Genomic DNA, 17,800 nt, shown 5'->3' with positions numbered 1-17,800 from the left:
TGTTTCACTCACCGTTCTCTGTAAACTCTAGAGACTTAAGTGTGAAAATCCCAGGAGAGCAGCAGTTTCCGAGACACTCAAATCACCCCGTCTGGCACCAAAAGTCATTCCACAGTCAAAGTTACTTAGATCAGATTTCTTCCCCATTCTGGTGTTTGGTCTGAACAACAGCTGAACCTCTTGACCGTGTCTGCATGCTTTTATGCATTGAGTTGCTGCCACGTGATTGGCTGATTAGATATTTACATTAATGAGCAGGTGTACCAGTGTACCTAATAAAGTGACCATTGACTGTACAGCTCTTACTGCCTTTGCATTACTCAGTGCAATTTCCTTAATGCACCAGGAGTGAAAGAAATGAGAAAGACTGTAGGTATACAGCTTACTTAGCATCTTTTTCCCAGAGCATTTTCTATCCAGTTATGCACAATACTGTGCAAAAGACTGAGAGTGGGACGAAGGCAGTGAGAGGGGAAGCACAACTGGGGGGAAAAGGGGAAGGGAGAGAGGAGGGAATGGTAAGAACCAGAGGGATATTCCGTGATGATCAATAACCCAATTGTTTGGAATCAAATGACCTTGCCTGGTGTCTCAGGACTAAGTGATTCTGCACCCATGCCATTCTCCGCCCCCTAGTACTCCTTCTCTGCCACCTGTTCCAAACCCCTCCTGCTCTACCCTCACTATTCCTGCCACATTTACAAGCTCGCTCTCCGCTCATGTTGACAAATACAGCACTGTGCAAAAGTCCTAAACATCTTAGCTATACGTAACACACATCAAAGTTGCTGGTGAACGCAGCAGGCCAGGCAGCATCTCTAGGAAGAGGTGCAGTTGACGTTTCAGGCCGAGACCCTTCGTCAGGACTAACTGAAGGAAGAGTGAGTAAGGGATTTGAAAGTTGGAGGGGGAGGGGGAGATCCAAAATGATAGGAGAAGACAGGAGGGGGAGGGATGGAGCCAAGAGCTGGACAGGTGATTGGCAAAAGGGATACGAGAGGATCATGGGACAGGAGGTCCGGGGAGAAAGACAGGGGCGGGGGGACCCAGAGGATGGGCAAGAGGGATATTCAGAGGGACAGAGGGAGAAAAAGGAGAGTGAGAGAAAGAATGTGTGCATAAAAATAAGTAACAGATGGGGTACGAGGGGGAGGTGGGGCCTAGCGGAAGTTAGAGAAGTCGATGTTCATGCCATCAGGTTGGAGGCTACCCAGACGGAATATAAGGTGTTGTTCCTCCAACCTGAGTGTGGCTTCATCTTTACAGTAGAGGAGGCCGTGGATAGACATGTCAGAATGGGAATGGGATGTGGAATTAAAATGTGTGGCCACTGGGAGATTCTGCTTTCTCTGGCGGACAGAGCGTAGATGTTCAGCAAAGCGGGCTCCCAGTCTGCGTCGTGTCTGGCCAATATATAAAAGGCCACATCGGGAGTACCGGACGCAGTATATCACCCCAGTCGACTCACAGGTGAAGTGTTGCCTCACCTGGAAGGACTGTTTGGGGCCCTGAAAGGTGGTAAGGGAGGAAGTGTAAGGGCATGTGTAACACTTTCTGACATGTCTATCCACGGCCTCCTCTACTGTAAAGATGAAGCCACACTCAGGTTGGAGGAACAACACCTTATATTCCGTCTGGGTAGCCTCCAACCTGATGGCATGAACATCGACTTCTCTAACTTTCGCTAGGCCCCACCTCCCCCTCGTACCCCATCTGTTACTTATTTTTATGCACACATTCTTTCTCTCACTCTCCTTTTTCTCCCTCTGTCCCTCTGAATATACCTCTTGCCCATCCTCTGGGCCCCCCCCCCCTTGTCTTTCTTCCCGGACCTCCTATCCCATGATCCTCTCGTATCCCCTTTGGCCAATCACCTGTCCAGCTCTTGGCTCCATCCCTCCCCCTCCTGTCTTCTCCTATCATTTTGGATCTCCCCCTCCCCCTCCAACTTTCAAATCCCTTACTCACTCTTCCTTCAGTTAGTCCTGACGAAGGGTCTCGGCCTGAAACGTCGACTGCACCTCTTCCTACAGATGCTGCCTGGCCTGCTGCGTTCACCAGCAGCTTTGATGTGTGTTGCTTGAATTTCCAGCATCTGCAGAATTCCTGTTGTTAGCTATACGTATGTGCCTAAGACTTTTGCACAGTTTTGTATCTTCAGTATATAGCTAATTACTGATTAAATTCTCTAATATATCCTAAGGTGATACACTATCTAATGTTCTGGAATCAGATTCTACTTTCAGAGGTGAAATTGCAGCATGTTAAATCATTGTGTCACCCATTTGATCTAATCTACTGCATTAAATCAAGGTTTCAACCCACCCCTACCACTCAATTGCTCTAAAGTACTTATCAACCAGACCCCCAAAGAAAAACAAACTGCTGAAGGGACTTGGGGGAGCAGGCTGCTTCTGTGGAGGGAAATGGACTGTCAGCATTTTGGTTGAGATCCTTAATCCAGACGCATCTGCACGAGGGTAGGTATTAAGGAAGTTGCTACCAGGGCAGAGGTGTTGAAGGCCAGAGGACTTAGGTTTAAGGTGAGGAGAATGAGGTTTAGAGGGAACCTGATGGGGGCACATTCTGGACTGCATTGCCTTTCTGAGTGGTGAGGCAGTTACTCTCGCAGCACTTAGACCGTAAGACGTAAGAGCAGAGTTAGGCCATTTGGCCCATCAAGTCTGCTCTGCCTTTCTATCCCTCTCAACCCCATTCTCCTGCCTTCTACCCATAACCTTTGATGCCCTTACCAATCAAGAACCTATCCTTCTTAAAAAGCATTTAAACACTTGAATCACCATGGCAGTGTAGGCTATAGAGAGAGTGATTGTAAATGGGTAAATATGGAGATGATTGGACAAAAGCCACACGGTTATATTACATTTCTGCCGAGCCTTTGATGCATCAGTGGAAATAATCCATTGTTCTGACCTCCCCCCACCCCCCCATCACTATATTTCCTCTTCCTGGCATTTTCATGGTGAACCACTGCACAAATTTCTAAATCTGCCCTAATTGTTGTCTACAGGATAGCAACATCCATATTCTTGTTCCTGCGTTCCACCAGCATTTTGTGTGTGTTGCTCCATATTCTTGTGTTTGTTGTCTCCATTTAAATATTACCTCAGAAAACTTGAGTACTCATCCCCACCCCCCTTGAAAATGGAAAAGGGCTGAGAGTTGGCAATGAAAAACCCAGGAAATAAAAAGGAGACCACATTACAATCCATTGAAGCAAGCCTCCGAAGAATAACTGTCTCTTGTTGAAACTACATAATACTTTATCTCCAGAAATCAAGGCAGAGTTGAAATAACACCCTCAAACACGCATTGCATTGAAATTCATCAGTGGGATGAAGTTCAGAGGCAGAATACAACCTATTGGTAAAACTATATGTCATGCCTCATTCTCCTACCAAGGGGTGGATTTCAAGTCACACAATCTTGGTACCTCCAATATTTCTGAAGTGTCAATCCTTCACAGGCCGAGCCAAATTCAGAACTCAACTGGTTTGGTATTGATCACTGTTTTGGGTGCTATATTCCAATGGATAGGCCAGTCATCCAGATGCTGCAAACAGATCCTTTACTCCAGTTGAAGAAAGGTCAAGAAGCCCCTGGTGGGCAATGGAAACACTTCAAAGATAAAATTAGAATCAGCCTGAAGGAGTTCAACATTATGTCTAAAAACTGGAAAAGATATTGCACTCAATAGATCCATCTGGAGGACCTCTGCTGTGCTGCAGTGAACAAGCAGCAGCTGTGAAAGGGAAAACTGAACACCCAAGCACTAAACTCAGCCATCAGTTACTCTTGCTCACGCTGCACCAGGATATGTGGATTACGGAACGGGCCCTCCAGCCAGCTGAGGACCCACCAATAAATAACTCCTTAGGAGAGCATCGCACTCAACTCGAGTGATCGCACTACCACTCCTAGAAGATGCCAGCATTATTTAGTCAGAAGAATAAATATTCAAATCCTAATCCAGACATGTTTTTAGTTTTGACATCTCAATAACTGAGTACAGGGGTTGACACTGTATGACGCATATCCAAAATTGAAAATAGTATGTTGGATCATGTATTATGAAACCAGTAAAGACGAATAATCTTGTAGCAATTTTTAAAAGAACTAACAAAACTAAATTAGCGATATAGCGATTTTAGGATTCCAATTCGCGTAACTAAGCTGTACAACCATGCGATCGAGTGCTGGAGAAATTAATGAAGTTATCATAATAGAGAAATTAACGAACAACAATAAAATATCATCTGGCTCTAACTAGACGAAACTGAACAAATTGAACAAACAACGCGAGAATATGTGACTCATTTGCTTCTACCACACCCCAACCCACCTGGCAAATTACCCATAATAAACGCAAAACACAAAATACAATACAGACAGACAGAAAATAAATGCATGGCTCCTACGATCAGGAAAAAGATAACCTATCACAGTTTCTGTGATCTTGCTATAACGGAATTGACTGAGATGTTTCTGCATTGAAACATTTCCTGTGCTTCAAAATACAGTGCTGTGCAAGTCTTAGGCACATATATATAGCTAGTGTGCCGAAAGCTTTTAGACAGTACTATATTTGTCAACATGGAGCTGAGGGCAAGCCTGTAAATATGGGCGGAGCGAAGGATATTGGGAATGGTGAGGGTGGAGCTCTGCCAGAGGGGTGTGGGACATGCTGCTGAGAAGGAGTACTGGGGCGGGGTGCGGCGCGGGTGCAGACACACCCAGTCTGAGACAGAATGTCTCTCTGCTTCTTCCAGCTCCTTCCTCTCTCCTCTCCCTTTTCCCAACCATGAATCCCCTCTCCCTGCCCCCTTCCCACTCTCAGTCTACAATCGAGACCCATATCAGAATCTGGTTTATCATCACTCACATATGTCATGCTTTTTGTTTTTTTGCGGGACTAGTACAGTGCGAAACATTAAATTACTACAATACTGTGCGAAAGTCTGAGAGATCCTAGGTGTATATATGTGTGCAAAAGACTTTTGTGCAGTACTGTACGTATCAGGGTTGATTCCGAATCAGTGTTGAGTTGGCTGCTTACAGCTAGGTAGAGGTCAGAATAGTTTAATGAGCCACATCAGTTCCAAGATAGAAACAAGTCTAATATAGAAGTATATTGCCCTGATTTGTTGATGCTGTTCCTATATAAGAGCTGAAGCATGTAGTTAAGATTTTGAGGGAATGTTGATGCACAATAGTGAGCAGTGGAAAAGAATTTTTCAGTGAATCCGCCTTGTGGATTTTACCTCTTAATGCTGTTACTTGATGCATGACCTGAAATATATATTTCATTCATGCCTCTGAGAGATGATAAATTCAAATGAAAATTAAAATTTATTCTCCTCTTTTTACTTGGTTATTCTTGGTACTAAAATACCTAAATGGCCTATCGTGAATGTCAAATGACCACAGGTAATACCATGGAAATTAGCTGGAATACATTTCACAGAACTTGTGACCTTCTTAACAATGACTGATTTTGACCTTCTCTAAACTCTGAGACTGATGTTATTTGTCCAGTGACGGGAGCTGCAAATTCATGGATCAGAGCAGGAACAGGCCACTCAGCCCTTTGAGCTGGTACTACAATTCAATATGGTCCTGCACCCTCAACTCTGCATTTCTACTGCCACCCCGCACAATCATAACCTTCTGAGGGATTTCATTTTTGCTTTTTTTTTGTCTTTAATGGGCAACCCTTATTTTTAAATAGTGATCATTCTTTCAGATTCCCCTTCAAGAGGGATAATGTATCCATATCCATATATTCTGTCAAAATCCCTTTCAATCTTGTATGTCAGATCAGAAACAGGTTTAATATCATTAGCATAATTCATGAAAGTTTTTGATTTTGCAGCAGCAGTACAATGAAATACATAATAGAGAATAAAAAAGAATTAGAGTGTGTGTGTGTATGTATGTGTGTTTATCTGTGTCTGTGTGTGTGTATATATATATATATATATATATATACACACACACATATACAAGGTAGTGTTCATGGATTCAGTGTCCATTCAGAAATTGGATGGCAGAGGAGAAGAAGTTGTTCCTGAGTCATTGAGTATTTTCATCAATTTGCCTCCATTCCTCTAAACTTTAGTGAATACAACAGAAACCTCGGTAAAGTATCCCTACAAGACAACGTGCCCATTCTAGGTATTAGCTTAGTCACTCTTCTTTGAGTTCTTCCGATGCTTGACATTCTTCTGTTAATCAGGGTACTAATATAGTCCACCCAATGTGATTTCACCAGTGCCCTATGTAACTGAAGTTTAACCTCGATACTTTTGTATTCAATTCCCTGGAAATGAGCTTTACTGTTTACTTGTTACATCTGAATGTTATCCTTTTATGTACCAGTACGCTCAGATCCCTCTGTTTCTCAAAGCTCTACAATCTCTCACCACCAGCATCCCACAGTTGCTAGATCTTAGACCAGATATTTAACTCATCCATAAATCTTTATAAGCCTCCTTAAGTGGTCTTCACCACTTGTTTCCATTCCTAAATTTGCAAATTTAACAACCCCATCCTCCATTCGAGTCACTTAGAAAAACTGTAGAAGTTGAGACACCAGTACCGATCCCAGTGGAGCAAAGATGGCTCTGGTGATACACAGTAATATTTTGTGGGCAGTTCACAAAACTACAAGATATACATCTTCCAAACTGTTATTGCTGCAATTTACTGCCTATAATTTCACTTTAAGAATATTTTCATAAATTCTATGGTATTTCTGTATTTTCCTGTAAATGCTTGCAAGGAAATAAATATTTAGTATTTAAAACATTTTTATCATTAGACAGAGGAGCAGAATTAAGCCATTTGGTCCATCAAATCTGTTCCACCATTCCATCATGACTGATCATTATCTTCCTCAACCTCATTCTCCCGCCTTTTCTTTGACCCATACTAATCAGGAACCTATCAATAATATTAATATCCTCTCATGCCTCACTGGGCGGCAATCTTGCCATTTCTTTAGTGTTTGTTTTTTTACGACGCAAAGTGATGGAAAGCATGCAAGGAGCCAGCTGTATTTGAACGCAAGACCACTTACCTCGGAGCCCAGTGCAGATGCCATTACACCACCAGCTGTCTGCAGGCACCTTTCAAACTCAGCTTTAAATATACCCAATGACTTGGCCTCCACAGACACCTGTGGCAATGAATTCCAAAGATTCACCCTCTGGTGAAAGAAATTCCTCCTTATCTCAGTTCTAAAGGGACGTCTTTCTATTCTGGTGCCCTCTGGTCCTAGACTCCTCCACTATAGGAAACATCCCCTCCACATCCACAGTAATATGTGCACACATTGACGATAAATTTTACTTTGACTTTGACCCCTTTTTCTGGTTGGCAAAGTACATTTGGGCTTCTATCCACATCAAAATGTTGCCCCCTGCACGACAGGCATTTATTTTCTGCAAATGCCTTTTGTAGCAACTTATCAAGTGCCTTCTGGAAAGCTCAGTTTGGAGCATTCACCTGTTTCCTCTTTATCCACAGCGCATGTTACTACTTCAAAGAACCCCAATAAATTGGACTAACATGACTAGATTATGTATTAGGTTCTGCCTCAGGTTTGTATCAAATGACTGTACATTTATACTTGACTTTCCTGTCAAATCCAATCTACATTCTGCTTTATTCGGGAAATTGATATACTGACAGAAGATAATGTGAAGTACAGCATCAGATACCAGCTGCTTCAATCTCTCTCACACTTTTCTGCTTGAATTCCTTCGTTTTTACAGTCACCAGACACCATCAATGGGTCTGTTTGCCAATGCCACTACACCCCTCAAACACACAGATATTTAAACAATTATATCCACATCAGCCATTCATTAGGCTTGTACTTGCAGAAAATCGATTTTCACTCAGCTCTTGAGATCTGCGTTGACTAAACCAGCTGCTGTCATTCGGAATGTAATGCGTATAAGTCAAGAGTTTGAAAAATGGCACAAATTAATCAATAGGGTAAAGAAGAGCTTTACAATTAGTACAGAAAAACTGAACAGTGCAGTGATCTTCAGTACCTGTTGATCCCTCATTTCTGGTTCTAATGCTTTGTGTCCACTGTGGACATAATCGCCTGTTCACAGATGCTGCGGAGAGAGGCGTTGGAGTCGGTGTTGACCACCAAAGGCAGTGTGGTGCTGCATCCATGCTGGCGTCGGCGCTGCCACCTAGTGTTCGCTCACAGAAGACAAGCTGTATTGTGTTTGACTGCAGACTGCGACAATGTTCATGGACTCTGCTTTGATCTATTTTTTTGTGTGACTGTATTATACGGATATCTTATATGCGCTAAATGTGCCTCGTGTGGGCGCGTGGCCAAGTGGTTAAGGCGTCGGTCTAGTGATCTGAGGGTCGCTAGTTCGAGCCTCAGCTGAGGCTGCGTGCTGTGCACTTAGCCACACATTGCTCTGCGACGACACCGGTGCCAAGCTGTATGGGTCCTAGTGCCCTTCCCTTGGACAACATCGGCGGCGTGGAGGGGGGAGAATTGCAGCATGGTCAACTGCTGGTCTTTCACACAACTTTGCCCAGGCTTGCGCCCTGGAAACCTTCCAAGGTGCAAATCCATGGTCTCAAGAGACTAACGGATGCCTATAAAAATGTGCCTTGTGCTGTCGGTGCTGTGTTTTGCACTTTGGCCCTGGAGTGTTTCATTTGGCTCTATTCATGGGCATTCATGTATGGTTGAGTGACATTTAAATTTGAACTTGAACTTGGTGTCACTCTTGTAAGACCAGTATAGATCTAGTATGGCACTGCTGGAGATCAATACAATATTAACTATAGTGCTTTGATTTTAGATGTTAAGTGCTAGGAGCAGGGGTAGGCATGTGGTTTCTCCAATGATGGAAATGCTCAGCAGGTCAGGGTGGAGAGCAATAAAAAGATAGTTCATGTTGATAAGCTTTCATCACAAGTAGGAAAAATTCGCAAACAAATACTTTATATTGTAGAGGTGAGAAGATAACAAGAGAAATATCTGTAATAGAAGAAAGATTTGTCCATTACTTATGTGCCATGGTGTATGATATGGGTAATCATGATCTTTCCATGTCCACGAATGTTCTTGGCAAATTTTCTAGCACCATTGCTGCCTCCTGGGCAGTGTCTTTACAAGATGGGTGACCCCAGCCACTATCAATACTCTTCAGAGATTGTCTGCCTGACAATCACAAGTCAGTGGTCACATAACCAGGACTTGTGATGTGCACCAGCTGCTCATATGACCATCCACCACCCTCTCCCACGGCCTCACGTTACCCTGATCGGGGGTGTGGGGAGGCACTGAGCAGGTGCTACACCTTACCCAAGGGGGTGACCTGCAGTGTCCTTACTCTTCCTTTGGTAGAGACGTATCTCCACCTTGCCGTCCTAAGAATACAGACCAAGAGGGGTTAAGTGACACACATGACGGTGATGAGAGAGCCTTGCCCCTCTGTTCCCTTATTAACTGCCACGGTAACGTAGCAGTTAGCATGATGTGATTACAGCTTGGGGTGTTGGAGTTAGTACTTCAATTCTGTTGTCCTCTGTCAGGAGTTTGTACGTTCTCCCTATGACCGTGTGAGTTTCCTCCAAGTGCTCCAGTTTCCTCGCACAGCCTAAAGATGTACCAGTTAGGTTAATTGGTCATTGTAAATTATCCTGTGATTGCATAGGCATCCGTTAGTCTCATGAGACCACCGATTTGCGCCTTGGAAAGTTTCCAGGCTGCAGGCCTGGGCAAGGTTGTATGGAAGACCAGCAGTTGCCCATGCTGCAAGTCTCCCCTCTCCACGACACCAATGTTGTGCAAGGGAAGGGCATTAGGACCCATATAGCTTGGCACTGGTGTCGTTGCAGAGCAATGTGTGGTTAAGTGCCTTGCTCAAGGATACAACACGCTGCCTCAGCCAAGGTTTGAACTGGCAACCTTTAAGTCACTAGACGAACGCCTTAACCACTTGGCCACGTGCCTAATATTTATCAACAGAGGAATTCATCCAGTGTACGCTGCCATGTATGGGGTGTCCAGGGAGGAGTAGCACCTCTGGTGAAGTGGCTTTTTGAGCTCACTCACCTCTGGTCCCCAGCGGACACTCATCCTTCATCTGTGGCTCCAAGTCGCCGTTTTCCCGCAACAACGGCCACACCCCGGTACACCGCTCCAACAGGTGGGCTAAACCAGGTGAGGGTAGCCGGTGGACCTCATACCCCGGTGAGATAGGGACATGCCTGCCCTAGCATGTGAAGTCAGCTAGTGTTAAATAGGTGGGTTGCTAGGTGGTATGGCTTGATGGGTGAGAAGGGCCTGTTCTGTAGTCTATCTCTAAATAAATAATTAATTTAGGACATGTTTGGCTTATAACCTTTCTCAATGTGAATAAAAAGTCATTGAGCTGAAGCAAAAACTCAGGCTTTCCAGCAAAATCATGATGGGCCATTTGGCCTTCTTCAAGGTTGCAAGTAAATACAAACACTAACACAAGCTTCTGCTTGTCTTGCACAGTACTTCCACTTTTCTTTGTTCATATTTCTACCAATTACTAAGGTTATAATTTTTCTGTCTTTGGCCTCAGCTCTCCTTTCCTTCCTGTTTGCCATAAGTTCACATCCCCAATTGATCATAAATCTATCTATCCTTATTTGCTGTAGAACCCATGCTGTGGGAATGGACTCTCGCTTTTTATAAATGAAAATATCATAGTATTGAGTACAGGAGCTGGGGTGTTATGCTGAAGCTGTATAAGATGTTGGTGAGGTCAAATTAGGAGTATTGTGTGCTGTTCCGGTCACCTACCTACAGGGAAGATATCAATAAGATTGAAAAAGTATAGGGATGTTGCCAGGACTTGAGGACCTGAATTATTGGAAAAGGTTGAATAGGTTAGAACTTCATTCCCTGGAGTTTAGGAGAGCGAGGGCATATTGGTAGAGGAATACAAGATTATAACTTACAGCTCAGGGCTAACGATCCCAACTGGTTAAACAAAATTGTTACGGAAACAGCAATGAATAAACCTGCATCTGTGATAGAGGACTTTCATTGCTGCCCCAAGAACCTGCAGGCATAACGGGCAGTAAGTAAGTATACAAAACAATGAGGGATACAGATAGGGTAAATGCAAGCAGGCTTTTCCACTGAGGTTGGGTGAGACCAGAACTAGAGGTCTTAGGTTAAGGGTGAAAGGTAAAATATTTAAGGCAGGGGTTTCCAACCTGAGATCCATGGAACCCTTGCTTAATGGTGTTAGTCCATGGCATAAAACAATTGAACAACCCCTGATTTGAGGGGAACCAAAGGGGTAATTTCTTCAGTCTTGGTGAGAATGTGGACTGAGCTCCCAGCAGAAATGGTGCATGTGGATTTGATTGCAACATTTTAGAGACTTTTGCATTTAGTTACGTAGGTGGACGAGAGAGGTGTGGAGGGCTACAGTCCAGGCGTGAGTTAATGGAACTAGACAGAATAACAGTTTGTCACAGACTAGATGGGCCATAAGGCCTGTTCCTGTGATTCTGTGATTCTGTGATCTTGTATTCCTCTCTGATCCTGTAACTTGCCCATGCAAAGTAGTAAACCAGTTCAACATTAATTCAGTTATTACCAAGTGCTCTGCAAAGCCTTGAGGATGTTAAACGTGCTCCAAGAATGTAGAAAATTATGAGGCAGCAAAGGTATTGAATCACAGAATCTTAAATGTAGAAAAAGGACATTCATTGTTAATGTTCGGGCTCCTTGGAAGCTCTGAGATTTGTCTCACTCATTGTAATTGACTCACCTTGATTTTCATTCAATTATCGTTGATAGATACAGTTGAATGTTCTTCCACTAACATTTCATGTGGTGTATTCCATCTAATATTAACTTGTTGCAAAAATCAAATTCCATTAGAGGCTACTCTGCTGCAACCTACTTTGAGTTTGCTTTATTTTTAATTCACGTTTTGGGATCTGTGTGTTGCCAGCAGGGCCATGATTCATTGTTATATCTAACTACCATTGAGCCACTGCAGAAGTTTACTCAGATTCGCAATATGATCTAATATTCTAACCAACTTCGATAGGTGCACAGTGGAGAGTGTCCTGACTGGTTGCTTCTTGGCCTGGAGTGGAAACACCAATGCCCAAGATTGGAAAACTTACAAAGAGGAGTGGATGCAGCCCAGTCCATCACAGGATAAGTCCTCCCCACCATTGAGCACATCTACAAGGAGCACTGCCACAAGAAAGCACCATCTATGATTGAGGACTCCCAACATCCAGGCCGCGCTCTCTTCTCACTGCCGCTGTTGGGAAGCCTAAGATCCCAGGCTCAGGTTCAGAAAGCGTTATTACCCTGCAAACAGTCAGGCTCTTGAACCTATGGACTAACTTCCAAAGACTCATGTTCACAATATTATTTATTTATCATTATTATTATTTGTTTTCATATTTGCACTTTTCCCAGACTGCTGTTTCTGGATTTCAGCTTGGCATTCAATACTATTGCCCCACAGACCTTGGTGAACAAACTCCTTCTCCTCAGTCTAAATGCAACACTATGCAACTTGGTGTTGGACTTCCTAACGAACAGACCTCATGTTAGGATTTCAAGTTAAGTTGAGTTTTTTTTTTGTGTGATGGCCACAAAATTGGCTTTGTAATACATCTGCCTGCCTTTTGTAATGCATTCTTGCTGCAGGTTTGGTTACAGACTTCTCTTGCTTCTCGCATAAAGAGGCTGCGTACAAGAAGGGCCAGAGTCACCTCTACTTCCTAAGGTGACTGAGGTCCTTTGGAGTATGCAGGCCTCTCCTTCACATATTCTACCAGTCTGTTGTTGCTTTTTCAATCTTCTATACAGTGGTATACTGGGGCAATGGCATCAATAAACTGATTAGAAAGGCTGGCTCTGTTATAGGAATCAAACTGGACACACTGAAGGTGTGGTAGAACAAAGAACCCTATGGAATTCTGGACAAAGTTTCACACCCTTTGCCTGCCACCTTGGCTGAACAGAAGAGCACTTTTAGTAATAGACCAAGACAACTGCGCTCTCCAGAGTGCTATATGAGGTCATTCCTACCATTAGCCATTAGGTTCTATAGTGAGTCAACCTATAGCCGGGGAAGTGATGACCCCACCTGTTAGACTGTTTAAGGTAACTTACTTTTTATTCTTTCTTACTTCTCTTCTAATATTTATATATCTGTGCTCTTGTAATGCTACTGCGACGCTAATTTCCTCTGGGATCAATAAAATATCTATCTATCCATAAAGGTAGCTCATCCATGTTAATTTTTCCAGTTAATCTTTCCTATACTTTTTTGAAAGACCTGACATCTACGCTGAGGGCTGTCACTCAAAATTGAAAGCTGCCCTCTGCTGAGGTTTAACCTCCCTGCTTTTGTATGTTTGCATTTAATTACAAACCTAAGGATCCTTTTTCCATTTTGTAGCATCCTTCATAATGTCCTGGTAGCCATGAACACGTGCATTCATATTTTTCAAGTTCTTTTGTTTCAGGATCCCCATTGTAATCCCTTATCTTTTGCGCATGTCCTCTCTGTCTAGTATTCTCTGTCCATTAAATGCCCAGATCTTGTGAAAATTTATAATCATTGAAATTATACCCTTGATGTCCAAATCAACGTCATTAATATGAGCCAACGTATCGACGTCTCTTATATTGAATGTGATAAGTCCACTGAATACTTCCCTATATCCTAAAAGCACTGATTTACCACTATTATCTACTTTCTTCATCGTGTTCGATTTCATTTCAGTATCACGTTCTCATTGCTCCTTTAATATTAGAGACTGCAATTTTGCTAAAAGTCTATTATGTGGCTTTTTATCAAACGTAATTTGAAAGTTCATATGCACAACATCACTGGCTGCATCGATTTTCTCTCTCTGTTTCGTAGAAGCATTAAATCAAATCTGTCAGACATAATTTGTCTTTACTGTCTCTGTTGGCTGTCATTTATTAATCCATGTTATTGAAAGTGAAATTAATTCTGTTGCTGTTTATGGAATCCCTGAGATACTCCTGTTCTCCAGCCTTTAGTTTGGGGTAGGATGGTCTTATAAGATTTTCTGCTGCTCTGCTTTTTGAACGGGGTGTAACATTTTTGGGGAAAGTCTATACCATTGTTTTACTTATAGGCATGAGCAATTGCACTTCTGCATACTAGCCAATAGCAAACATTCCCAGACAAAGTCTTGAGACTTAAGCTTTACAAGAAGGACTTCCAGAAAAAAGCATCATGAAGAATTCTACCATGCTCTCTTCTCGCTGCTGCCATTGAAAAGGAGGTACAGGAGCCTTAGGTCCCGCACCACCAGGTACAGGCACACTTATTAACCCTCAACCATCAGGCTCCTGAACCAGTGTGGAAAATTTCACTTACATATGTTCCATCACCTATAGACTTGCTTTCAAGGACTCTACAACTCAAGTTCTCAATACTATTTATGACATATTTGTTTATTATTATTATTTGTTTTCCTATATTTGCACTGCTTGTTTCCTTTTGCACATGGGATGTTGTCAGTCTTTGTGTGTAGTTTTTCACTGATTCTATTGTGTTTCTTTATTCTACTGTGAATGCCTGCAAGAAAATGAATCCTAGGGTAGTATATGACAACATATATTGTAACATATTTTAAAACTTGAACTTTGTTAATTTTTTTATATAGTTACTGGGTTGGGCTCTGATCTAGCAGCCAGATATCGATATTAGGGAAAAAAAATTCAACTCTCATTTCTATTGATTTTTGACTGACTTGTAACATTAAGTTTATGCCTAAATGTTATTGAAATTCCAAATTGCATCATCCCAAGAGGCAAAGCTGATATGTTTGCCTGTGTCCTTAATCATAACTATAAAGTTTTTTCATGTATATATTGTATAAAATGTGATAATTTAGCTATAAATGTTTTTTGGTTTGGTCTGCATGGATGAGTTGGGCCTGTTTCCATGCAGTCTGGGATGCCATGTGAAATAATAAACTGACAGAGGTTGGAAGGAATGCTGACCAGCTGTGCTGTGGTATACCTGCAGGGAATCGCCAGTACGTAGTCCTGACAGCTCGGGTCCATCCCGGGGAGAGCAATGCGAGCTGGGTGATGAAAGGGACCCTGGAATTTCTCATAAGCAACAACCCCATTGCCTGCTGCCTACGAGATACCTACATCTTCAAAATCATTCCTATGCTGAACCCAGATGGTGTTATCAATGGCTGGTGAGTAGAGCAAATGGAGAAGGCTGTTTTGAATGTCTTTGTGCTCTCTATAGTCTGTACAACGTATAAAGTTAAGAAGCAATGTCACACCAATGAGTTTCTAAGAGGGATTGACAGGATGGAAGCTGAAACGTATGAAGTCTAGACGTATGGCGTGATTGTCTCAAGATATGATGCTATAAAGCTAAGACTGGATTGGGGAGGAATTTCTTTGTGAAACTTTGGAAATTCTCTATCCCAGAAAGCTGTGGATGCTGAGTCATTGGATAATTCAAGGCTGCCGTAGATCTTTGGATGACGGGGTGATAGAGGGTCATGGGGATCAGGTGGGAAAGTGGCCTGACCAGATCAGCCATGATCCCTTTGAACGATGGAGCAGGCTTTTGACGGGCTGAATGGCCTACTCCTGCAGGTCATTAATGAGAAGAAGCTTCTGTCCAACTTTTTTATCATTTAAGAAGTACAGACTCTTCGCCCTTGTAACTCAAGCTCAGTGTTCACAAATGCTTCATTAAAGCATTGTAATCCCCTGTAGTCCTGCAGGGATACAACGGGCACCACTAAAACATTCACTCTGCTATGTTCTCACAACACCTGGCAGACTTACATTACGTAGGGTCTTTGCAACTTAGAAATCAACTAAGTTTTTAGCAGTACCTACTGACATCTATCCAAATTTCGCATTCATGTATAGTTTCCACTTCAATGTGGAACTGTCATTACGTTCTAAGGGAAACTGGCTCATTGTCACCCCAGAGTCAAGAGCAGCTTCTAACCTGATGCTATAGATGCTTGTATTTTGTAGTTTTATTCAGAGATGCAGTGCAGATACAGTCCTTCCAGCCCAACAGGCCACACCATCCGTCAAACCACCTATCTAACATTAGTGCAATCACAGGACAATTGACAACGACCAACTAACTTGGTAATTGGTACGTCTTTAGACTGTGGGAGGAAGCTGGAGCACCCTGGAGGAAACCCACACGGTCACAGGGAGAACATACAAAATGCTTCGGTATTAAACATTGAACTCTGGAACACCTCGGGTTGTTAGAGCATTGAGCTAACCGCTACGTTACCATGGTGCCATGATAAGATGGACTTTTGACCTCACAATTCTTCCACGTTGTCAACGCTTCAGGCCGAGACCCTTCAGCAGGACTGGAGAAAACATCTTTTTTCTCCAATCCTGCTGAAGGCTCTCAGGCCAAAGTGCCGACTGTATCCTTTTTCATAGATGCTGCCTGGCCTGTAGAGTTCCTGTGTGTGTTGCTTAGAGAGGGGTGAAACCAGGTGAGATGGAATATGGAGGAGGGATACATGAAAGTGGATAATCTAAGGATCGTCTAAGGTTTATAAGCTGATGAGAGGCATTGATCGTGTGGATAGTCAGTGGCTTTTTCCCAGAGCTGAAATGGCAAGCACGTGAGGGCACAGTTTTAAGGTGCTTGGAAGTAGGTACAGAAGAGATGACAGAGGAAAGTTTTTTATGCAGAGAGTGGTGAGTGTGTGGAATGGGCTGCCGGCGACGGTGGTGGAGGCGGATACCATAGTGTCTTTTGAAAGTCTCCTGGATAGGTACATGGAGCTTAGAAAAATAGGCTATGGGTAACCCTAGGTAATTTCTAAAGTAAGGACATGTTCGGCACAGCATTGTGAGCGGAAGGGCCTGTATTGTGTTTCTAAGTGAGAAGCAGTGAGATGATAGGTGGAAAAGGTAAAAGGCTGAAGAAGAAGGAATCTGATAGGAAAGGATAGTGGACCATGGGAGAAAGGAAAGGAGGAGGGGCACCAGAGAGAGGTGATGGGCAGGTGAGGAGAAGAGAAGGGGTGAGAGGGGAGCCAGAATGGGGAATGGGAAAAGGGAGCAGGAGGAGGGTTGGAGAAATTCCCAGAAGTTAGTGAAATCGATGTTCGTGCTGTCAGGTTGGAGTCTACCCAGACACAATATCAATGATCATAACAGCTTCATTCCTTTCAACATTAAAGCAGATAATAACCGAGTAACTGATTAACTCAATACTAGAGCAGAAATTGCCGAGCTCGGTTCATATGATACAGCCAATCAAATTTGAGAATGAACAACTATAGGGACTGGGGAAAGTGCAGGACAGCATGCATCATTAATTATGACTTTGACTTACAATACTGGGCTTCATCTGGTTAACAGCACATCCACAGGTTTTCATTCAGCTCTGGCACATGAACTTCTGGAGAGGACGAGAAGTCACTATCAAGTTGTACTGAGCTGAACAATATTTGTGAAAAGGAAAATATTCATGAAGGATAATTAATCTGATGAACAAACAAATATTTAACAGGATGAAGTAATAAAGAAAATACGAGAGAAATGCTATAGAATTTTAGCAAGATTCACTGTGGCATTGGTCTTGAGAAGGCTTGAACGTGGTCATGCTGGATATCTGAGGGAGAGGTTATACGATCCTGCTCTGACTAGCTTCTCACACACTACCGACTGTTTCAACACTCTGAACCTACAAGCCTCCTGTAAAGTAGTATAGAGTAT

The 17,800-nt window shown here is 42.9% G+C and overlaps 1 protein-coding gene across 3 annotated transcripts in view; it reads left to right on the top strand.

Moving 5' to 3' along the window:
- Positions 1-17,800, top strand: part of agbl1 (AGBL carboxypeptidase 1) — a 248,374-nt gene that overhangs the window by 83,882 nt on the left and 146,692 nt on the right. For all 3 annotated transcript variants that reach the window (XR_011889055.1, XM_072278140.1, XM_072278141.1), the window contains exon 18: positions 15,093-15,273. Coding sequence is in view for 2 of the 3 variants with exons in the window: in XM_072278140.1 (XP_072134241.1) it covers positions 15,093-15,273 (181 nt within the window). In the remaining variant the exon portion in view is untranslated. The remainder of the gene's footprint in view (positions 1-15,092; positions 15,274-17,800) is intronic.

Source organism: Mobula birostris, chromosome 14, assembly GCF_030028105.1.
Source record: "Mobula birostris isolate sMobBir1 chromosome 14, sMobBir1.hap1, whole genome shotgun sequence".
NCBI lineage: Eukaryota > Metazoa > Chordata > Chondrichthyes > Myliobatiformes > Myliobatidae > Mobula > Mobula birostris.
Note: the sequence above shows the minus strand (reverse complement) of the source record. Positions and strands in the feature narration are given on the sequence as shown.